The 23,823-nt window shown below is 42.7% G+C and overlaps 1 protein-coding gene across 4 annotated transcripts in view; it reads left to right on the forward strand.

Moving 5' to 3' along the window:
* The window catches only part of RHOBTB1 (Rho related BTB domain containing 1), a 94,944-nt gene that overhangs the window by 63,253 nt on the left and 7,868 nt on the right, over positions 1-23,823 (forward strand). For all 4 annotated transcript variants that reach the window (XM_038744027.1, XM_038744028.1, XM_038744030.1 and 1 more), the window contains 4 exons: positions 10,105-10,290; positions 12,342-13,282; positions 13,880-13,998; positions 21,473-21,623. In XM_038744027.1, the coding sequence (XP_038599955.1) occupies positions 10,105-10,290; positions 12,342-13,282; positions 13,880-13,998; positions 21,473-21,623 (1,397 nt within the window). The remainder of the gene's footprint in view (positions 1-10,104; positions 10,291-12,341; positions 13,283-13,879; positions 13,999-21,472; positions 21,624-23,823) is intronic.

Below are 23,823 nucleotides of genomic sequence, written 5' to 3' on the forward strand. Positions count from 1 at the left end.
ATCCATAGAGTTTTCTTGGTAAAAATATGGAAGTGGTTTACCATTGCCTTCTTCCTCGCTGTAAACTTGAGTCTTCTCAGTTACCTCATCTGTAAAATGAGGACTAAGAATGTGAATCGGTTAGGGATTGTGTCCAACTTGAGTATCTTGTATCTACCCCAGTGTTTAGTACAGTGCCTAGCACATAGTAAGCACTTAACAAATACCATTTTCAAAAAAGAAGACATTTCAACAGGAAAGTTCGTAATGGGTCTTTTTGTTCTTATGATTACTATTCAATCGTATTTATTGAGTGCTTACTGTGTGCAAAGCACTGTACTAAACACTTGGGAGAGTACAGTACAACAGCAACAGACACATTCCTTGCCCACAATGAGCTCACAGTCTATCATCATTATTATTATTGTGTTTTTAAGTGCTTACTATTTGTCAAGCATTGTTCTAAGCTTTGGGGTGGATACAAGTCAGACCCAGTCCCTGTCCCATATAAGCTCACAGTCTAACTGGAGGGAGAGCAGGTATTGAATCCCCATTTTACAAATGGGAGAACTGAAGCATAGAGAAAGAAGTTGTGACTTGCCCAAGGTCACACAGCAGGCAAGTGGCAGCGTCAGATTTAGAACTCAGGTCTTGTGACTCCCAGGCCTGTGCTCTGTCCACTAGACCACACTGCTCCTCATTATGTGGAAAGGTTGGGATTGTCAGGGAATAACAGAGGTTTGAGATGGGTTAAGTAGGCACGGGGACAAAAGATCTGTAATGTGTTACAGGGAAGTCATTTGGTACATCCCCAGCTGTGAGGGTGGATATCCTTTGAAGCCATTGTCATAGCTAGCCACTGGGGCTAAACAGACTCATGGTCTGATCCAATAGGGCAAGGCTTGTGTTTTTCTGTAAAATCATTGTGCAGATTTTCACCAACCTAATGGCTTGTGCATGGACTCAGGAACTGCATGAAGATAGACTTGTGGCATTGGAAGGTTGCTGCTAAGTAAGAAATAGCCCAAGACAGTCCCACAAAGGAAACAGTATTCTCTTAACTCTCCTAGAAAGACATCACAAATCTTTGGCTGGCCAACATGGTCCTGTTATTCCATAAGATCATGAGGTTCTTCCTTATATTTTGCCTGCAGTTCAGGCAAGTGTTGCTTGTTCTGTCCCAGGTGTCATCCCGAGTGTCATATCCTGTAAATTTCTGAAGATTACCAGTAAATTACTCCTCCTCTTCACTTGTTTCCCCTCCTCCTCCCCCAAATTCCTCCTTCCCTCCCTCATTCATCTCTTCTGAATTTTAAATAACAACAACTCCTATAGTCTCTCCAGCTCACTGCTCCAGGCTTACATCATTTCAGTAATGGAAGGGAGATGAGGAATGGGAAATGGCCTTATAAAATAAACAAATTGAAGAAAGTTTTGGGCAAATTATAGAGTCCAGATTACTCTTTATGATGCATTTTTATAGTTTTCCCTCAAAGGAAATAAACAGGTCATGAAGGGAAATAACAGCAAATTCAAAAAGCAGGTTCTCACTTCCTAAAAGTGGCCTCCGCTTGCATCCCAAATCACTGGCAGTTTACGCAGCTATGGAATGCACCAAAGCATTGGCTACCTCTCAGTTTTTGTGAGGGTCTTTGGGTTGGAGGACAGGGAATAAACTTTTACGTAGACTTAAAATGACCACTGGTCTAGTGGAAAGAGCACACGTCTGGGAGTGTAGAGACCCGGATTCTAGTCCGAGATCTGTCTCTGGCCTGCTATGTAACTGGGTAACTAACCTAACAGCTCTGTCCTTCAATTTCCTCATCTGTAAAATGGGGATAATGAACTCCACTTGGTGCAGGGAGTGTATCCAATCTGATTGTCTTGTATCTATCCCAGCAGTTAGCATACAATAGGGGCTTAATGTTATTATTAATAGTTAGCCTCCCTTGTCCCCTTTGAAAAAGGTAGACAGAGTTCTACAAGGGAATGGATTGTGTAACTGCAGTTCTAATTTCCTTCAAAAGCGTGAGCTCCTATTTGAAAATTTGGGGCTCTAGTAGTATGTGGTTGTGTCTGGCATATGTATCTCTAATTTAAAAAAACCTCATAATCTGTTATCTGTTCTAAACAATGAACAATTTGATTGGAATTGCACTACTTTAGCCAGTGTAGTGGAAAGAACATGGGCCTGGGAGTTGAGGACCTGGGTTCTAATGCCAGCTCCATCACTTGTCTGCCGTGTGACCTTGGGCAAATCACTTAACTTCCCTGTGCCTCAGTTACCTCATCTGAAAAATGGGGATTAACTGTGGACCCCAAGTGGGACATGGACTATGTCCAGCTTGATTAGCTTGTATCTATCCCAGCTCTGAGTGTAATTCCTGGCTGATAGTGTTTAACAAATACCATTTTTAAAAAGTGCAAATAATTGGCATTTTTACCAATATCAGTCCCCTAATTCTCTGGAGTTTTAAATACCCAAGTTGCTTCTGTCCAGGAAATAGGCCAGTGGTTGATGATGAGGGTATTTGATGTAGATTTAGTCCAAGGGAAACAACAATGTTGATGGTGATGATGATGATGGAGTCTCCCTTTGAAAATAATGAATGAGCCTCTGTCTTGAGACGTTGCCTGAAGATTTGAACTCTGCACAATAGGACTCACACTTTCTTGTTCCTGCTGGGCCATTGGGGGCAGCAAATAAGTTGGTGGGCAGGGCTGTAGCGCACTGCAAAGTGGCACAAGAATTTTACTTATGGAGCCTATTTATGGCCAAAGTGACCTTTCATTCATTCATTCAATCATTAGAATAGTGCCCATGCTGTGTCGTGAAGATAGAGACCAGCATGTGGTGATGACTCACATTAGATTTCTTATACAGACAGATTTCTAGTGTGGATAAAAGTAGTGTGTATATGCATTTATATTCAGCAGATAATACTGAACGGCATCAAAACCTTCCCTCTTCCTCTTGTGTATCTGTCAGTGCTTGATTTCTAAATCTAGTAATATATCACGTTCCTAGTTACTGGTACTGATAAACTATGTTATTGTGTAGGTCATTTGGATTTTCATCACTGGAACTGGAAAATATAGTGATTTTTCTCTAAACAAAGAACCAAAAGCATATAATTTGACCAACTGGGTGTTATTCTTTGGAGCCAAAAGTAAAAACTGGGAGACTACTTAACCTGAAATTGAGCAGTAGCATGAAGCCAGCAATTAGAAAATGCAGGCTCTCTATTTCCAAAATGAAGGCTAATAGGAAACAAACGGTCCTTTAATTCCATTACCTTTTGTCAAAACAAGATTTCCATTCAAGATAGCAAAATCGAATTAAAGATGCAGCTATGTATTTTGCAGTGATGTTCCTATCCAAGTGCAGCAGTAGATATTTCTATCAGTTCAGCTTTTTTCTCTGCCCATAGAATGTGACCTAAAAAGTTTCTGCACTTCTGAAAGGGAAGTAGAATATCCAGTTTGTGGCTGGATATCCTAGCTTTGGCGTTTTGTCCGGGTTAGGCATTCCTTTGTACTTTGAGTACATCTTACCCTTATGAATGCTGGGGCAAATTGTGTGAATTACTGATGAATAGGTGGTGTGGCTAATGAAGCACATTTAAATAATGGGAAATGTATTCGGACATAAGCCTGACCAACTTTCTTTCCAACAGCCTCTGTTATAGAGCTGCTGCTCCCACGAGGCTGGCAATTACATTAGCAGAGTAGACATTTCATCTGGAAAACAGCTCAGAGATGCTCCTCTGGACAATGTTTGGCACTGTGGTTCTGAAATTGGATAATGCCTCTTTTTTATTTATTCAGGAAAGTGCTGTGTTTTAATCACGTGTCTTGGAAAATAACCAATTTCTCCGTTTAGAATATTGCTTCCTACTAAAAGTGCAGTTGCAGGCCTTGGAAGATTAGTTCCACTTGCTAATTGCTCCAAACTCTGGATATATTTCAGGGTGTTTTGACAGTTCCCCCACATAACACCTGCCCTTAAGAAGCTTCACTGCTATTGGTAAAGTATCCCGTTGATTTCTCCTGCTCCCACCCAGGGCACACTGCATGGACTGGCTCTGGCCCTGGCCCTGGCTTCCTGGATCACATCTTGCAGCCCCTCCCCATGCCAGGCGCCTTCTTTCTCTTCCCCCTCCCTGCCACCAACCTCGCAGGCCTGCCCATCCGTTGTGAGCGTGAACCACAGTCATTCATCTCCAGGTCACTTGGCTATGTTGACCTTCACTGACCAATTCCCTCCCATTTCATATGACACCGGCTGCTCCCTTACTAAAAAACTCTGACTCCCCATGAAATACATTTCTTCTCTGCCTTGCTCCAGGCTGTGTGTGCTGTTTTGATTTTTGTCTGTTTGCACAACGCTGTCGGACTCCATGCATGAAAGGTTGTGTTGTCGATGTGAACAGTTTAAAATTGTTTCCGTGTAAGCGTGCTTAGTTTGGTGGTCGGGGGGTGAGTTAGGGAGTGGGAAGCAGGGGAGGGAAAGTCCTAGTGTCGAAACCATGGCTCCCCAAGATGGTGGCCAGGGACTGGGACCTTCCTGAAATAGCAGAAGCTAGGACATTTGTAATACCAGCAGGGAAACTGGAAACCCAGACTTCAAGAAACTGGGGTCTCATCAGATAACAGTGGCTGGTCCTGGGGTGCCGCTATAATGATAATAATGATAATAATTATGGCATTTCTTAACCACTTATTATCTGCCAGGCACTGTACTAAGCTCTGGGGTGGATACAAGCAAATTGGGTTGGACACTGTCCCTTTCCCACATGGGGCTCACATTGTTAATCCCCATTTTCCAGATGAGGTAATTGAGGCACAGAGAAGTGAAGTGACTTGCCCAAGGTCACGCAGCAGACAAGTGGTGGGGCTGGGATTAGAACTCATGATCTTCTGACTCCCAGGCCCGGGCTCTTTCCACTAAACCTGCTCATTCATTCATTCAATCGTATTTATTGAGCCCTGTGTGCAAAGCACTATACTAAGTGCTTGGGAGAGTACAACAGACACTTTTCCTGTACACAGTGAGCTAATCAGTGAGTCACCTAATCAGTGGTGTTTATTGAGCTCCTACCGCATGCAGAGCACTGTACTGAGCACTGGGGCTCTCCTCAGGGAGCTTGCAGTCTTAGACAATTCAAGGTCCATCCTCAGGCAGTGGGAGAGCTGCTCTCTAAGATAGAAACCGGAGATAGGGGATGGATGAGAGGGACTTTTGGGACAAAAGACCCAAGGAATCAAAGGGAAAGTAATTAGCAAAAGAGAAACATCCAAGCAGGAGTTAGGCCGCACATTGCCAGTTTACCTCAGCAGTTACATTTTTTGGGTGAACAATGGACCAGGCTAAGGGGTGGGTTCTTTCAAACAAAGTCATCCAGCTCTAGCCAGTTGGTTGCTGCACAACAGTCCCTTACCCACTTTGTAGCCGGGGTTGAAATTCAGGGATTAGTGGGCAGCGAATATGTATCCCTACTTCATGATCAGATGAGAGGATCTGTTGATGCTGGTAGGGGAGGTGTAGGGAAGACAAGGCTGTGCCTGACTAGGAAGTATGACTGATGACAAAGAGTTAAGACAAGTCAGTTTCCCAGGACCCACATCTGACACCTGACAACTCATTTCAAACAAATATTTCAAGCACGACCTCGGATTTCCTGTGTCAGGTGAAAAGCATCTCTGGACTTGGATGCTTTATCCAGCTGTCCACATCCACTGTGGAATTTAGAGAGATGACTTTTTCTTGTGGTGGTCACTGTTCAAAGTCCAGTTCAGCCCTGGAAGAGTGGGTGAATCCAGTTTTGTGAATTTTCAGTGCACCGTATATTCTCTCAGATTTAAAGGTCAGTCCTGATCTTACCCAGTATTTCATTTTGACCTGTTTTCTCATTGTAAGATGTCAGAAAATGAAGATATAGTTTTGATTTAACCTATAATGAAAGAGTGATACAAATGAGGTTGTTTTATGGCTTATAACTTTTTGGGATTATCTTTTTCTTTAATTAACCCATCCCACCACCTCCTGGGGAAAAAATAACAGGATATGGCTATATAAGCCTTTTTTCTCTCTTTTTTTTTTTGTTTTTATCTTTGAGATATGTCCTTGAACAAAGCTCTTTATTATCCAGGAAGCTTCCCCATTTAATAGTTTTTGCCCAGGAATGCTTCTACTTATTTCGTCTTATCTGCTGAAGATTTGTCATTTAGATCAGTTTTTCCGCTGCCAAGTCCAAGAGGGAAAAGAAGCTTTATTTCATCCCCTTAAAGAAACTGTTTTCCCCTTTCCAGAAACAGTTTCTATTCAGCAATTGCTTTGTTAGTCAACAGTACCTGGCAGGCATGATTTATAATGAGGTTGTGAAAAGAACATCTTCCTTGTAATCCTGCTTTTTCCCCGTATACAGTAGCATTATCAATTCTATGGAGCCTTTGTTACTCCCAGACAGCAGGGAGTAAGAAGGACAGGGTTAGGGTATGGATGGGAAAGCCTGGTCTTTTAGTTTGTCATTTAGGCAAGGGCATTGACATCAGAAGTCTTCATCGGTTAGACTTTTAGGTGGAATAATAGGCCATGGCTCCAAAAATATTAGCCTTGGCTGTTAGCTTGAACCTGGTGCTGTGCAAGTGTGGCTCTGAAACAAACCATTCTTAAAATCCTCTCAGAAAACACTTGTGTCCCATGAGACGGCCAGTCATTGTTCACTACAATTCAATTGTATTTATTGAGCGCTTACTATGTGCAAAGCACTGTACTAATCACTTGGGAGAGTACAGTACAATAATAAATGGACACGTTCCCTGCCCACATGTAGTCACAGGTTTTGATGTTCAGGTAGTCAGTATTATAGAGCACATGGGCCTTTTTCTGCCCAACAGAAAAATCACTTTAATCCCAAAATAAAATAATCCAAGCCCAGATTTGTACGTGATTTGACCCTGCCTTCATGCACCTTTTCTTTGCACCCTTGCAGAGCTGTTTGTGCCCAAATGTTGCACCACCCCCCCTCCGAAAAACCCACCCCGCCCTGCAGATGGTCATCCTTACACTGTTCTGGCCCTAAAAATGAGTTGTTAACATTGCCTTTTCCACCTTTATTATTATCATTATTATTATTATTTTTAACCAACCTCTTCAGAGTGAAAAGGCAGTGAGGCTATTATAAAGAGAAAACTTTAGATGCTTTTTTCTGTTTTCTTCCACATAGGACGGGTTTTTAAATGCAGCCTGGTGTCAGACACTGAGCAAAGACTCCACACGGGAATGTGTGTTTTGATAAAAAGTTATTGAATATCACTGGTTCCTTGGACTCTTGCCTAAAGCTGAACTATTAATAGCCACAGGAGCCAGTGCTGTCTCCAACTACAGATCGGGACAATTGGCTCAAAATTCAGAAGGAGCGAAGTGTGTTCCCAAAATAGTGGCTTGCTTATATAGGTGGGGGATAATAGTGCTGGTTTTACAAGATGTCTTCGACTCAAACTTGATAGACAGATCCCTTTGCCCGTGGCTTGATATTCCATCCGTCCTTCCACCTATAGGAATATAAGGTTTCCTGACAGGCCTACAATGGGGGATGAGACAAATAGAGGCTGTGTAGCCTGAAGAGCTTGCACCAGATTTAAACAGGTCAGAAGGTTCAAGTAGGGTCTGAAATGTTGCTGCTTATAGAATTAAGTACCAGATCATAGCCCCGCAGCTAGAATGTGATCAGACTGTGCCAGTCCCAAGTTACGGAGAGATCGGACCCAAGTTAAGAAGTGTTTGTTCTCCCAAACTGCACTCTCCTCTTTCTGGCCTTTGAAATGCCAGTTATTTAGATAGGGTTTGGCGAAATGTTATGAAACACTTCTCCGCCTGCCGGGCTGTAATTCTTACACTGAGTTTTTTTTTTTTGCCCAAAATCAAACTCTGAGGACACAGTTTCTAGCTTTGTGTTGCCCTTGTCCCAGAATTCAATTTTTTTCCACCCCCAAGGTCCTGTCCATACTTGTTTACAGGTCATCCGGACAGTTACTAATATCTGTTTAATGGCATGAATGCTATCATGGTTACCTTGGCAACCAAGCCAGCACTGATTTCAAATCTGAACATGCTGCATTGTAAACTTTGATAAGAGGATCGATGTTGAGCTTGAGGGCAGTGGTGTGACTTGAGCTAGCAGAATGTTTTGGTTTTTTGTCCTGGGAATAGCCATGCGCTTGTACTTGACATTGATAGTTTTAATTAGAGGAATGAACACTTTGGGTAGATGCTGGGTAAGTTGTGGGTTTTTTTCTTTTCTTTTCATCCTTTCTCTCTGTCACCCTCCTAAAGCTTTGCCAGTCTAGGCCCCCATCCCAAAATTTCATTTGACTCTGGGCAAAAATCTGTTATTGAATGTAGCCATGACTGTAGCCCTGCTTCAATTATCTGAGGTAATTGTGAACTCCATTAATAAGGAAATAGCCAGTGTAGAGAGTGTTTAGTTTCTTTACACTGAGACAGGGAGAGGCAGCCCAGCATTGTGCCAATTAGTAAGGACGTTGTGGTCATTCGGTATCAGGTTGAAAGAACAGCTGCATAGCTGAAAAATATTACCCTGCTTTCAATACTTGTACATGTTTTGGGTTTTGCTACTGTTTGTTCTGATCCTGAACCTTGAATATTACAAGATTTTGGGTATCTAGGTTCTAATGTAAACAGGCTGCACTTTCCACTTTATTTTAAGCCGACACCCTGAAAGTTAATTCTTACATTCCATGTTCCTTGTACCTTTTTTCTTATGCTGGAAATATTTTTCCCTCCTTGTTCAAGGTTTGGTATGGGTAATTTTGTTTTTATTTGAGAAGCCAAATATGATTATTCATTTTGTGTAAACACCCAGCATTTTCTTACATGTGATTATTTTTAGAAATTGCAAGCCTTGCTTGTTATGGAAGTCTGAGCATCCCCATTGACATGGAGAAAGAAGTACGATTATGCAGCTATCTCATTAGTGGTTTTAAAGGAAAGTGTTTTGATTCAAAATCCTGGCTGTTCTCATTAGATAAATTAAGACAATGAATTGATGATCAAGTAAATTTACTGATCAAGTTCAGTAAAACTGAGATGGTCAGTGTATTGCTGATTTTAGCTGCTGGAATATTCTGTTGATGACTCTTTAGAGATAGCTTTTGGGGGAAAAAGCACTGTCCTCATTTTTTCCTGTCTCGATTCTTCTTAAAGTCACTATTCAGCATCTTCCTTTTCCTAAGGGGGATTTGCAAATACTGTTCAAATGATAATTTTCATAGCTATCATTTGAGGAACCATAAACTGTAAGAATTTTCCATAAATTCCAGGCCCTTAACACAAAGAACAGTGTGTCATTAAGTAGAGGAGGAATATCTGTGGAAGTGAAAGGAATCATATAGCAAAATAATATGAACTGTGATTTTTCCCATTAAGGCATGAAAGTCTTTTTGTGATGCTGGATTTGAGAGAGCCAGCTCCTAGAGGTCTTTCTCCTTGCCAGCCTAATCAGTTGCTCTAAATACGATTTTCTTTCGTGCAAATGCAGAAAAATCAAATAGCTCTTCACAGTCTCTCTGCCATTTCAATGTCAGGTGAAAATAGTCCTATGTGTTTTATCTTCCAGGACCAGGAAACACAGTAGGTGATTACTTTGACATAAATGTTGAAAGGTATTTTTCATCCTAGGGATTTTTTAAAACCATCACATTTACTTTTAAACTGTTTGAGGTCTTTGCGGTATTGTTGTTTATCATGAATTTAAATAGTTTATATACAGTGATGTTATGGCTGATTCAGAAGTATAGGTAACCTCCATATGTTGTTGGATAACTTAATTACCAAGGGCCTTTCAGTACACTACCCGGTACTGCAGTGTAGGAGTGAAATTCCTGAATGATGATGGGGTGGTGGATTGTGAAGAGGCTGATGTTTCCATGGTTATAAGTTCTACTCTACCATCCACATATGAGCCCATTTCTTTTAAAATGTCTCACTATTGGGATAAGTGGCCTCACATTGGTTAGTTTTGACAATATGATAATATTACTGCAAGTCCTCTACTTTGGGAAAGAAAAATAATTTGGGTTACTTTTGTGATTTCCTTCTAGGTCTGATGTAGTGGTCCTCTGTTTCTCAATTGCTAATCCCAATTCTCTAAAACATGTGAAATCCATGTGGTATCAAGAAATCAAGCACTTCTGCCCACGAACACCTGTCATTCTAGTTGGCTGCCAGCTAGATCTCCGTTACGCTGATCTCGAAGCTGTTAATAGAGCCAGGCGCCCTTTAGCAAGGTAAATGGAATATAAATGGACTCAACAAATTCTGTACGTCCTTTGCCATCCACTTTAGGTGTTTTGAGGGAAAACTCAAGTTTCTCCTAGGTAATGGAGAGCTCCATGCAGTGCACTGAAGACACACTCAAGAACAACTTTCTAGTTAGATCTTTTCCCATTCTTTGGATGTAAATCCTACCCATATTTTGCTATCAGGCACTACCAGTCTGGCCTCTGCCCTTCAGTTACCCTCTCTCTGTAACCCTTTTTATCTAATGCCTATCAATCATTTATCTTCTCCTACCCTAATACCAATCCAGACAACTATTAATCCTAGGTCTCCCAAGGCCAACAGTCAGTTTTGGAACAAGTATCAATCAGTATCAGTCAGTGGTCTTCCTTGAACACTGTACTAAGCATGTGGGAGAGTGATAATAATAATGGTATTTGTTAAGTGCTTAATAATAATAATAATGATGATGGCATTTATTAAGCACTTACTATGTGCAAAGCACTGTTCTAAGTGCTGGGGAGGTTACAAGGTGATCAGGTTGTCCCACGGGGGGCTCACAATCTTAATCCCCATTTTACAGATGAGGTAACTGAGGCACAGAGAAGTGAAGTGACTTGCCCAAAGTCACACAGCTGGCAATTGGCGGAGCCGGGATTCGAACCCATGAACTCTGACTCCAAAACCCGTGCTCTTTCTACTGAGCCACGCTGCTTCCCCCAAAACACTGTTCTAAGCTCTGGGGGGATACAAGGTGATCAGGTTGCCCCACTTGGGGCTCACAGTCTTAGTCCCCATTTTACAGAGGAGGTAACAGGCACAGGGAAGGGAAGTGGCTTGCCCAAGGTCACGCAGCTAAGTGGTGGATCCAGGATTCAAACCCATGACCTCTGACTCCCAAGCCCACACTCTTTCCACTGAGCCACGCTGCTTCCCCTGAAGCAGCTGCTTACTATGTGTCAAGCACTGTTCTAAGTGCTGGGGTAGATACAACCTAATCACGTTGGTTACAGTCCGTATCTCACATGGGGCTCACAGTCTTAAACCCCATTTTACAGATGAGGTCACTGAGGCACGGAGAAGTGAAGTGACTTGCCCAAGGTCACTCAGCAGACAAGTGGCAGATTAGAACCCATGACCTTCTGACTCCCAGGCCTGTGCTCTATCCAGTGTGCCATACTGCTTCCCCTGGATATGGATATGTACATAAGTGAATGTACATAAGTGGGGCTAACAGGGAGGTGAATGCCATATGCCCAGAGGGCACCTATCCAGATGCATAGGTAATGCAGAAGGGAGAGGAAGTTGGAGAAAAGAGGGCTTAGTGGAGCGAGGCCTGAACTCTTTCCAATCTCTAGGGACCCACTTAAGTGCAGTATTATAATGGACATACAGGGTATACACAGTGTCTTTGACTAAATAGTCCACAAGTGATCTGAAAAATGCTTCTTCTCAAAGTGCTTAGCTTATTGCAAGGAAGAAACTTGGGAGAACTGGCCTCAATGATGTTCAGAATCACCATTTCTCTCTTCCTTATGTGGGCTCTATAGCTCATCCCAACTACAACCACTTTTGATTCTGCAGAAGGTGAAGCACATTGGTGGATTTTAATTATTATCATTATTATTATTATTATTATTATTATTATTATGTTGGTTTTGGGTTTATTTTTTAATGTTTCAGGGAATGAAAGCCTTCAGCTCTGCTCAGAGTCAAGCAAATGTGTGCTGGGAAACAAAGGATTCTCTTGCCTATTTGGTGCAATTAATTTCTCTTTCTTTTGAATTGTCCCATTTATATGCAGGATCCTCTACACTTTTGAAAACATTTTGAGATGCCACAATTTGTTATTTTTTGAAATGCTCAGGATGGCCTTGGCAAATTTTCAAAAGCCCTATTAGCTCTCTGAAATAAGACATCTGTTACTTTAATGTTTGTGAACTTGGATTAGAATTGTAAATGGAAAAAGAACAGGGTGCTTGGATGTGCTCTGGTTGCTATTCGTTTTTAGAATGCGGCTAGTTATGACCTTTATCGACTATTCTGTGCCTGTTTTCAGACCTATAAAAAGAGGAGATATTTTACCACCAGAACGGGGCCGGGAGGTGGCCAAGGAACTTGGGATCCCATACTACGAAACCAGTGTATTTGACCAGTTTGGAATTAAGGATGTGTTCGACAATGCGATTCGAGCAGCCCTGATTTCCCGGCGACACCTGCAGTTCTGGAAATCCCATTTGAAGAAAGTCCAGAAACCTTTACTTCAAGCTCCGTTCCTCCCTCCCAAGGCACCCCCACCTGTCATTAAAATCCCAGAGTGCCCCACCACCAATATGAACGAAGCCGCCTATCTGTTGGACAATCCTTTGTGTGCTGACATCATGTTTGTCCTTCAGGATGAGGAGCACATATTTGCACATAAGATTTACTTAGCTACCTCCTCTTCAAAATTTTATGATCTTTTTCTCATGGAATGCGAAGAATCTCAAAGTCCGGTGGAAGTTCCGTACAAGAAAGAAAAGCCTGCTGGGGATTTTCTGATGAGGACTTTGAGTCTCGACCCGGATGACGAAAGTAGTGAGTCCACTGACTGTCTTCGGCCCTCCAGGAGTGATGGTACATTGCCAGAGCCTGAGGGGAAAGCCACAAGAGCTTTGTCGAGCTGGAGTAAAGGGTTTCTGAGCATGCACAAGGAGATTCGAGTTAACCCCATTTCCAATAGAGTGGGTCCGGTGACGGTTGTGAGGATGGACTCGTCTGTTCAATGGGGTCCTTTTAAAACCGTCCTCCGGTTTCTCTACACGGGACAACTGGATGAAAATGAAAAAGATATGATGCGGTTGGCTCAAATTGCAGAGATCTTGGAGGTATTTGATTTAAGGATGATGGTGGAGAACATTATGAACAAAGAAGCCTTCATGAATCAGGAGATTACTAAAGCATTTCACGTCCGGAAAGCCAACCGAATAAAAGAGTGCCTTTGCAAGGGGACCTTTTCTGGTGAGTAAGTCAGTACCCAGGAGAGAGCTTACGATGGGTAGCAAGTGCCTTGTGTTCAGTGATCTTTGATATTAAATGAAATCATTGGTACTCTCAGAGGTAAGTGTTTGATTTCCTCCCTACCCACCCCCCCACAGAAAATATGTTCTCACTGTAACTATTTAAAGTCTACAGTTTACCCGCGACCATACATACACCCCAGCCCAAACTTCCCAACTTAATTTACAGCCGTTGCATAAACTGGAAGATAACAAAGCCTAGGAATATTGGACAGATCTGTCTGACAGTCATTCAGGCGATGTTCCACAAAAGATGAAATCAATTCCTTTGCCCCTTTCCAGGATTTTTTAGCTTAGGTGGGGTAGATGGGAATTTTTGTTTGTGGTGGAACACTGACCGTATTGCTGCACTTAAGCCTTGTTTCCTCTGCCTTTGAGCTTCAGCAGCAGGGCAGGATGGGATGGGTGGGGATTGGAGGTCAAGGAAGCATATGGACCTGTGGGGCGGAGGTGTAGCAAACTGGGAAATGTTGATGCGTCGAGATGTCTCTGTCTCTGGTCAGCCTGACACAATTCTGTTTCTTTAATCCTATGGCAGATGTGACATTTGAATTGGATGATGGGGTCATAAATGCCCACAAACCACTACTGATCTGTAGCTGCGAATGGATGTCTGCTATGTTTGGAGGATCATTTGTCGAGAGCTCTAACAGTGAGGTAACTGAACATTTTAATACATCCTTGACTTTTTGAAACACTGTTGGAAATTCATCAGGCAGTTGAGATTGGTTACGAGTGGGGTTTCACAGCAGTGGAGCTGATTGCAATCTAAGCAGTTGTCATGGGCCGCCTATCTCCAGGTATTGACCGGCTTCCCATGAATAATAATATTAATAACAGCAATGATAATAATTGTGGTATTTAATGACTACTATGTGCCAAGCCCTATACTAAGCGCTGGGGTGATGAGATACTCGGAGGTTCATAGTCTAAGTTGGAAGAAGAACGGATATTAAATCCCCGTTTTGCAGATGAGGGAACTGAGGGCCAGAGGAGTTAAGTGACTTCCCAAGATCACACAGCAGACAAGTAGCGGAGCTGGGAGTAGAAGCTTAATCCTCCGATCCCTAGGCCCGTGCTTGTTCCACTAGGCCATGTGGCTTCTCGCTGATTTTGGTTTCTCGTTCTCACTGATTTCCATTGATTTAAAAAAAAAGCAGTGATTGTTGTCTTTTATGGTAGCTTTTCAGAGCCACATTAACTCTGTGAAGAACAGGAGAAGGGGTGGAGATGGAGCGAGGCACAGAGGCAGGCAAGGAAGGCAGATACAAGCTAATCAGATTGGACACAGTCCATGAGGGGAAGCAGTGACCTGATCCCAGTGCAAGTCACTTATCTTGTCTGTGCCTCAGTTACCTCATCTGTAAAATGGGGATAAAGACTGTGAGCCCAACATAGGACAACCTCATCACCTTGTATCTATCCCAGCACTCTGAACAGTGCTTGGCACATAGTAAGCACTTAACAAATACCATTATTATTATTATTATTTTTATTATTATTAACCCACTGCTCCAGCAGCAGAAGCCCTGGAGTACCACTGCCACCTTTAAGGATCTTTAAGCACTTTGATAGCCCTCCCCCAGCCCCACAGCACATATATATGTATATATATATATATACACATATATATATATGTGTGTGTGTATATATATATATATACATATATATAGATATACACACCTTCTTATACTTTGCCCTGTCCCCTATCTGTAATTGATTTTATCGAATGCCTCCCCTACTAGACTGTAAGCTCTCCGGGGGCTGGATTGTGTCTGTCAACTCCATTGTATTACTCTCCTAAGAGTTTAGTACAGAGCTCACAGAGTAAGTGCTCAATAAATACCATTCAATGATATTGCATATTTGGCTGTGTGCAGGATTTGTTTTGGTGGAGTTGTTGGACCTATGATTGGTGTACCCGAAAAGAGAGTTGAGAATAAAAAGTTTAAATCTTCCCTTAATATGGCCAACCCACTAGAGTTTGGGCCTAACACTCCTTCCTGGACTTAATTGCCTTTTATTCAAAGGTAAGACCTAGTAACTAAACAAAGAGAAGATGATCAAGGTTGACTGTAGAAATGAAGACACTGAAAGCTGACTTAACAAATGTTAATCCCTCACATTCCCTCGAAGAAAATTAAAATTCATAGCAGAAGTGCCAAAATCCAAAGTGTCGCGTGGGTAGTGAATGTAATTTTTTGGTATGTGTTTACAGAACTCTGCCTCCACCAAGCAGGGAAGTTGGAAATCACTAGAACTGCAGATCAATCAATCAATCAATCGTATTTATTGAGCACTTACTGTGTGCAGAGCACTGTACTAAGCGCTTGGGAAGTACAAGGTGGCAACATATAGAGACAGTCCCTACCCAACAGTGGGCTCACAGTCTAGAAGGGGGAGACAGAGAACAAAACCAAACATATTAACAAAATAAAATAAATTGAATAGATATGTACAAGTAAAATAAATAAATAAATAAATAGAGTAATAAATATGTACAAACATATATACAGGTGCCGTGGAGAAGGGAAGGAGGTAAGACGGGGGGACGAGGGGGAGAGGAAGGAGGGGGTCTGGGAAGGCCTCCTGGAGGAGGTGAGCTATCAGTAGGGCCTTGAAGGGATTAAGAGAGCTAGCTTGGCGGATGTTGGGAGGGAGGGCATTCCAGGCCAGGGGGATGACGTGGGCCGGGGGTTGACGGCGGGACAGGCAAGAATGAGGCACGGTGAGGAGATTAGCGGCAGAGGAGCGGAGGGTGCGGGCTGGGCTGTAGAAGGAGAGAAGGGAGGTGAGGTAGGAGGGGGTAAGGTGATGGGGAGCCTTGAAGCCGAGGGTGAGGAGTTTCTGCCTGATGCGCAGATTGATTGGTAGCCACTGGAGATTTTTGAGGAGGGGAGTAACATGCCCAGAGAATTTCTGGACAAAGACAATCCGGGCAGCAGCATGAAGTATGGATTGAAGTGGGGAGAGACATGAGGATGGGAGATCAGAGAGAAGGCTGATGCAGTAGTCCAGACGGGATAGGATGAGAGCTTGAACGAGCAGGGTAGCGGTTCGGATGGAGTGGAAAGGGCGGATCTTGGCAATGCAGATCCTAGTGCTTATTTACTAAGTGGCCAAACAGGTGATCTGTGGTCATTTAGTTCCTGGAGGAAAAGCCTTAGTAAAGAACTATAGGAGAAGTTATGTGGTGTAGTGTAAAGAGCATGGGACTGAGAATCAGAGGACCTGGATTCTAATTCTAGCTCCGTCACTTGTTGGGTAACCGTGGGTAAGTCACTTTTCTGTGTCGCAGTTTTCTCATCTGCAGAATGGGGATTCAGTTTACATATTGTCCCTTGTGGGAACTGATTATCTTGTAAATTAGCCCAGCACCTAGTACAGCGCTTGACACACAGTAAGCACTTAACAAATGCCATAATTCTTAATGATGAATCAAGGAAAATGTAATTATTTGCATGAAGGTCCTCTGGGTAAACTCATTAAATAGGAAAGGCTTGAGGTTCCCCAGTACTGGTATGATAGAGCCTCTGGTCACGGGGGATAGAATTGCTCCTTAGTCTCCAGAAGTCAGGACTGAAAACCTGCTTTGAGGAACTGATTATTGTAAAATGGCTTGCACAGAGCCACCTGCACTCTTGTCTCTGCCAGTCATGTTCTTACTGGAGCATAGATTGCAACAAGTAAGGCAGGGGTGCAGCAATCAATCAGTGGTATTTATTGAGCACTTACTGTGTGCAGAGCAGTGTACTAAGCACTTGGGAAAGTATACAGTACAGCAGTTATTTTTTTAATCGCATTTGTTAAGTGCTTATTATGTATCAGACACTGTACTAAGTGCTGAGGTAGGTAAAAGCTAATCAGATTGGACAGAGTCCATGTCCAATTTGGGGCTCACAGTCTTAATCCCCATTTTACAGATGAGGTAACTGAGTTAAGAAGTTAAATGACTTTCCCAGGATCACACAGCAGACAAGTGGCAGAGCCAAGATTAAAACCAGGTCCTCTGACTTTCAGGCTTGTGCTCTATCCACTAGGCCACGTTGGTTCTCTGATCTGTTCCCTGCCACAACGAGTTTACAGTCCAGAAGTGCGCAGTGTGGGGACTGTCTTCGCCCAAGTTAGCTAGGACTATGTCCAGGACTCAGATCTCCTGATTCCCATGGTAATAATGTTTTCCCTGGACCAAAAACAGAGCTTCAGTTACCCATAGGTGAACCCTGTATCATTCTTCTGTGGAAGTCCTGTTAACTTTGTCCGTAGCAATTTGGGAAGATGCGAGATCCCAGTCATTGAAAGTTAATTCTAGAACAGCTCTCTTTGTCAACTCCCAAGAAATCACCTCCATAGCAGGCAAGTGTGTTAAAGGTAAAGCGGCTATTTTGGGGATGAGGACATGATCCCACTTTGAATCTGTCAGTCTTCCAAGATCCCATTATAACTCTGAATTTCCTGGCTTGGGTTAGGTTTCGGCAGGACAATTATAGGCCTATTCTTTCCCGCACTTGAATACAAGTTATTTGCACATCAAAGAGAAAACTTGCACATTGTGGTTATTTTAACTCTGGTTCTTATATTTAATATTCCAGAAGATACTGTATTTTACTTATATTTTTCTCATTACTTTTAATGAAGCAGTAAGCATAATTTCCTCCCCAGAGGCACTCAGCAAGTGGTTCATTAAAAATACATACCCAGATTGTAGTAAGCAATACGACGAAATCAGAATACCTTCTCATTCTCTCCGAGACCCTCTCTAATTATAAACTTAATAGACTTAGCTGATCTTGGAAATTAATATTTTAAACCTACCAAAGTGAAATATGTAAAATGCAGAACAAACCTCAGCACCATGTAGGACAGTGTTAGGTTTAGTTCATTGTTCTGACTTGATGTAACATCCAATAAGCAGAATATAATTGTAAAACTCTTAATTCATACTTGTGCCGGACTCACTAAAAGAAAAAAAGTTGAGTCGCTCTGAAGCTGTAAAGTTAATTATAAAGTTTGGGATCCCAACAGTAACCTTAAAAAAAAAATCAATCAGAGAAAGAGTGTGCACGTTTTGAAGCCACTTCAATTTATTTCTCATTTGCAGTAGCTGCCAAGTGTACCTAACACTATTTTCAAGGGAATGGCAGGCTGATGGTGATTGAGGTTGAAAATGTAACTTAATAAAGATAATATATTTGTGTGAAACAACGATCAAACCACAGGTCCTTGGGTCACTATAGACGTCAGCACACATCAGGTGCGGTGCGAGCCCAGGGTAAAGCCACGTGCTGGTATCTGTCATCACGTGCTGCCGAAAATCTTTTCTTTTGATCTAGACCATGTTTTCTTTAATGCAATTTTAGCATCTCTTATTAACTTCCTTCAGGAAAAACTCATAACAGAAAATGCATTAACCTAGTCTGAAGATGATGTGATGTGTTGGAAAAAATTCTTCCCAATGTTACTTTGTTTTATGGCTGCCATGCCCGTGAAGTGACCTGAATCAATAACATGCCCATTAGCCAAACTAATTCCCCAAATCCTTAATTGAAGAGAATGCGGTTTGCTGCTCTCAGGATCGGCCATAACCGATTACAGTTCAGTTTTCCACACTGAGCATTGTGAGCATTTTGTTGGTTTCATTTCAGTTCCCCTGTAGACCGTAAGTTACTTGTGGCCGGGGATCGTGTATACCAGATCTGTTGTATTGTACTCTCTGACTGCTTAGGACAGTGCTGTACACAAAGTAAGTGCCCAATAAATACCACTGATTGAAATAGCAGGGAAAACTGTTGTTCCAGTGATCAGTTGTCAGCTGCTTTCCCAAAGCATTGCATGAATTTCAGGGCAACTTCTTTGCTAAGACTGGAAAGTCAAGTCAGTAAGTTGCACTCTCGTAAATGTAAATCAACAGAATTCACCAGGAGTTGTGATGCCTTTTGCCCTGGTACTGGCTTTAGATAATAATAATAATTATTATAATTATGTTTTTTGTCAAGAGTTTACTGTGTGCCAAGCATTGTAATAATAATAATAGTGATGATGATGGCATTTATTAAGTGCTTACTATGTGCAAAGCACTGTTCTAAGTGCCGGGGAGGTTACAAGGTGATCAGGTTGTCCCATGGGAGGGCTCACAGTCTCTATCCCCGCTTTACAGATGAGGGAACTGAGGCCCAGAGAAGTGAAGTGACTTTCCTAAAGTCACACAGCTGACAAGTGGCAGAGTCGGGATTCGAACCCACGACCTCTGACTCCCACTGAGCCACGCTGCTTAACTGTTCTGGTACATGTAAGATAATCAGGTCTCACATGGGACTCAGTCACAGCGGAAGCAGCACGGCCTAGTGAATAGAGCACGAGTCAGGGAATCAGAAGGACCTGGGTTCTAATCCCGACTCTGCCACTTGTCTGCTGTGACCTTGGGCAAGTCACTTCACTTCTCTTTGCCTCAGTCACCTCATCCATAAAATGGGGATTAAGAATATGAGCCCAGCATGGGACAAGAACTGTGTGCATCCCAGTTACTTGTATCTTCCCCAGCACTTAGTACAGTGCCTGGCCCATAGTAAGCAGTTAACATATGACATTATTATTATTTTTATTACTGTGTGGGAGAGACAGTAGTTATTGAATCCCCATTTTACAGATGAGGGAACTGACCAAAGTAATTTGCCTAAGGCCTCAAGCAGACAATTGGCTGGGGTAGGATTAGAACCCAGGTCTTCTGACTCCCAGGCCTGTGCTCTTTCCACTGGACAACAGTGCCCTTAGTATGTGTAGAGCCCTTTACTAAGTGCTTGGGATGGCACTTGGGAGAGTACAGCAGAGTTGGCGAACATGATCCCTGCCCATAAAGACCATCCTGTCTAGAAGGGAAGACAGACATAATTTTAAATAAATAGTTTATAATTCACCAATGCCCAAGGATACCAACTTGTCTGCCCACACCATGGAAACTTCTATGTGCTTTTGTATGAATTGGAGGCCGAGAGACTTAAAAATTAATGCCATTATCCCCTTAGAAATTTTGATCCAGTTCTTAATAATGTATGCAGATTCTTCATTGAAATGGTGTCCTAATCTTCCATTTTGTTGATGTAATGAATTTTAATCCAGCCAACTACAAAATAAACCTCCTTTGGTGTTACGGTGAAAATTGATGAGTCCGAAAGTCACCTAATAATTTAAAGTTAAAGTTGGGATGGGAAGCCACTATTCGGTTTCATTTTCCACAAACAAAAAGTGGTTGGTTTTTTGTTGTTATTATTTTAAGATGTCTAGGACTCTGGGGCCCTTTTTACAAGAAAAGAAATATAGCCAGAGATGGGAGCCTGGTTCTGTCACCCATGGTGGGGAGACTTGAATGTTGTGCAGTTCCATAGTGTAAGCGGGAGGCTAAGTGCTCCCTAGAGAAGGGCACTAGAGGGGAGGTTGGAATATTTGGAGGTTGGAGGATGGAGAAGCAGCATGGCCCAGTGGAAAGAGCACGGACTTAGGAGTCAGAGGACCTGGGTTCTCATCCAGGCTCTGCCACTTGTCTGCTATGTGACCTAGGGCAAGTAACAACTTCTCTGTGCCCCAGTTTCTTCATCTATAAAATTGTGGAATGACTGTGAGCCCTACATGGGACAGGGGCTGTGTCCAACCCGATCATCTCGTAACTCTCTCAGCGCTAAGTACAGCAGCTGGCACAAAGTAAGTGCTTAACAAATACACAGTTGTTGTTGTTATTATTATCATTATTAAATTTTCAAGGGACCTTGGGGGCTGGCCAGGAACAGCGATGATGGCCATGGGTAGGGGCAGCAGGGCATTTCTCCTGATGATTCTGCTCTAGACGGAAAATGGAATTGCAGTTTCGGTGCCCACAGAAACCACCACCTTCCCAAGAGTGATTCTCTCCCCAACAGAGGCAGTAGGTGGAGGAAGGGCGTTCTCCCCACCAAGACCCAACGAAGCTAACTCATCTCCTTTTCTGCAACCGGATGGGCAACCTCAGCTCCTTGAGTTTGGCCAGGATTGTACCATATGGGCAGGACCGTATGGGCAGGACATCTGGAGGCAGGAGCAACTTGGGTTGGAATGTTCCTCACCTCCATGTCTCTGCTCAGTTTTGAAAATGTCTTTTCAGGTGGTCCTCCCCAACGTTTACAAAGTGTCAATGCAGGCTGTTCTGGATTACCTCTACACCAAACAACTGTCACCCAAACTGGACCTGGATATGCTTGAGTTGATTGCTTTAGCAAACCGATTCTGCCTTCCCCATTTGGTAGCCCTGGCAGGTAAGAGCAGCTGGTGTCTGTGGCTTTGTCACCTCCACTGCTGCGGAGTTTATTACAGTGGTTAAACGCAAAAAATTATTTGACCCCTGAACTTGGCAGCACAAAAATTTTGCTCCTTTCTCTCACGAGAACATACTTGCCTAACCAATCAATTGTATTTTAGCCAATCATGTTTCTTGAACATTTACTGTTTGTAGAGCACTGTACTGAGTGCTTAGGAATACATTATAATGGAATTCATTGTTGGAATTTTTTGAGCGCTTACGTGTGCAAAGCACTATACTAAGCACTTGTGAGCATACACTCTAACTATAAACAGACACGTTACCTGCCCACAGCAAGCTACTTGGCAGGTATGTCCCCTGTCCACAATAAGCTTTCAGTCTAGAGGAGGAAACAGACAGTAATACAAATAAATAAATTATGGGTGTGTATAAAAGTGCTGTGGGGCTGAGGGAGAGGTGAATTAAGGGTTCCAATCCGAGTGTGAGGGCACACGTGACCAAGACAGCCTTTCCAAGTCCTGGAAGCTTGCTTGCTCTTCCATTTTTAGACTCAGTGGCTTAACACGGTCCTTGGTGGAATGCACATCACAGAATTTGAGTGCTGCCATCCAGAGATGTGCTTAATGCACTAATTCTCTGTTAATCTACTTTGAGGATACACATTTTACCAAGAGATTGACCTTATCATTGTGAATTTCTATTTAGTTAAAAAGGCTACAAGAAAATGCTAATGCTGTAAGTTTAGCCTCATGTGACTGCTTGACTGATTGATGCATGACTGATTGCATCAATCCTTTCAGTATCCTTTCAGAATGAGATTCTCAGCTGAGCTGCTGTCAAAGCCCTGAAACTGTGGGGCTCATGTGATTAGCTAATATTACAATCCTCTATCTCTTCAAGACTCCTTCCTTGGTCTTCCTGGACAGCCTAGAGTATGTGAAGTGCAAATGCTCTATTTGTTCCTGTTGCTGAGGAAGTTCTGAGAGAATTTTGCTATCAGGCAAGAATGCTCTCCCACCATATATGCAACACTGCTGTAGGTGTGAAGTCCGGAAGAGGGATAAGATGAGTTTCAAGGGGGCAGTTTTATTTCTTTTTATTTTATGTTGTCCTGCTTTTCCCAAATTTTCCCCTCAGCTCTTTTCGGTCAGTTGGTCAATTCATTGTGCACTTGCTGTGTGCCCAGCACTGTACTTGGTGTACTCTCTTGGAAGAATACAAGATGTTCCCTTCCCTCAGAGGAGCTTAGAATTTAGTGGGGAAGGTAATAATAATAATAATAATTTTGGTATTTGTTAAGCACTTACTATGTGCAAAGCACTGTTCTAAGCGCTGGGGAGGATACAAGGTGATTAGGTTGTCCCATGTGGGGCTCACAATCTTAATCCCCATTTTACAGATGAGGTAACTGAGGCAGAGAAGTTAAGTGACTTGCCCAAAGTCACACAGCTGACAAGCGGCAGAGCCGGGATTTGAACCCATGACCTTTGACTCCAAAGCCCGGGCTCTTTCCACTGAGCCACACTGCTTCTCTAAGGTAGATGGTAAAGTAAATTACCTGTAGGAGGAAGTGATAGAATATTTAAAAATATACATAAGTCCTACAGGGGTCTTTGAGGACTTAAGTTCTTATGTGGCACGAAAGTGCTGAAATGGCAGTTAGGGGATATAAAGTGGGAGATATGAAATTAGTCAGGGAAGGCCTCATGGAGGGGATGAGATTTCAGAAGAACTTTGGAGAACAGTGGTCTGTTAAATGTGGGAGGGAACTCCAGGAAGAAGGGAGCAGCAGTATGGCCTAGGCCTGGAAGTTAGAGGACTTGGGTTCTAAATCCCAGTCCAGCCACTTATGTACTGGGTGACCTTGGGCAAGTCAAGTGCTTAGTACAGTGCTCTGCACACAGTAAGCACTCAATACGATTGAATGAATGAATGAAGTCACTTCCATTCTCTGTGCCTCAGTTACCTCATCTGTAAAGTGAGGATTAAGACTGTGAGTCCCATGTGGACCATGAACTGTGTCCAAACTGATTAGCTTATCTCTAACCCCAGCACTTAGAACAGCGCCTGGCACACATTAAGCACTTAACAAACTCCATTAACAAAAGTTCTGTAGAAAAGGGAAGATGTGAGCAGGCGGTCAGCAACAGGAGGCAAGAATGAGTTAAAGTTTGTAAGTTAGCTTGAGAGGAATG

Source organism: Tachyglossus aculeatus, chromosome 3 (genome assembly GCF_015852505.1).
Source record: "Tachyglossus aculeatus isolate mTacAcu1 chromosome 3, mTacAcu1.pri, whole genome shotgun sequence".
NCBI classification, from domain to species: Eukaryota; Metazoa; Chordata; class Mammalia; order Monotremata; family Tachyglossidae; genus Tachyglossus; species Tachyglossus aculeatus.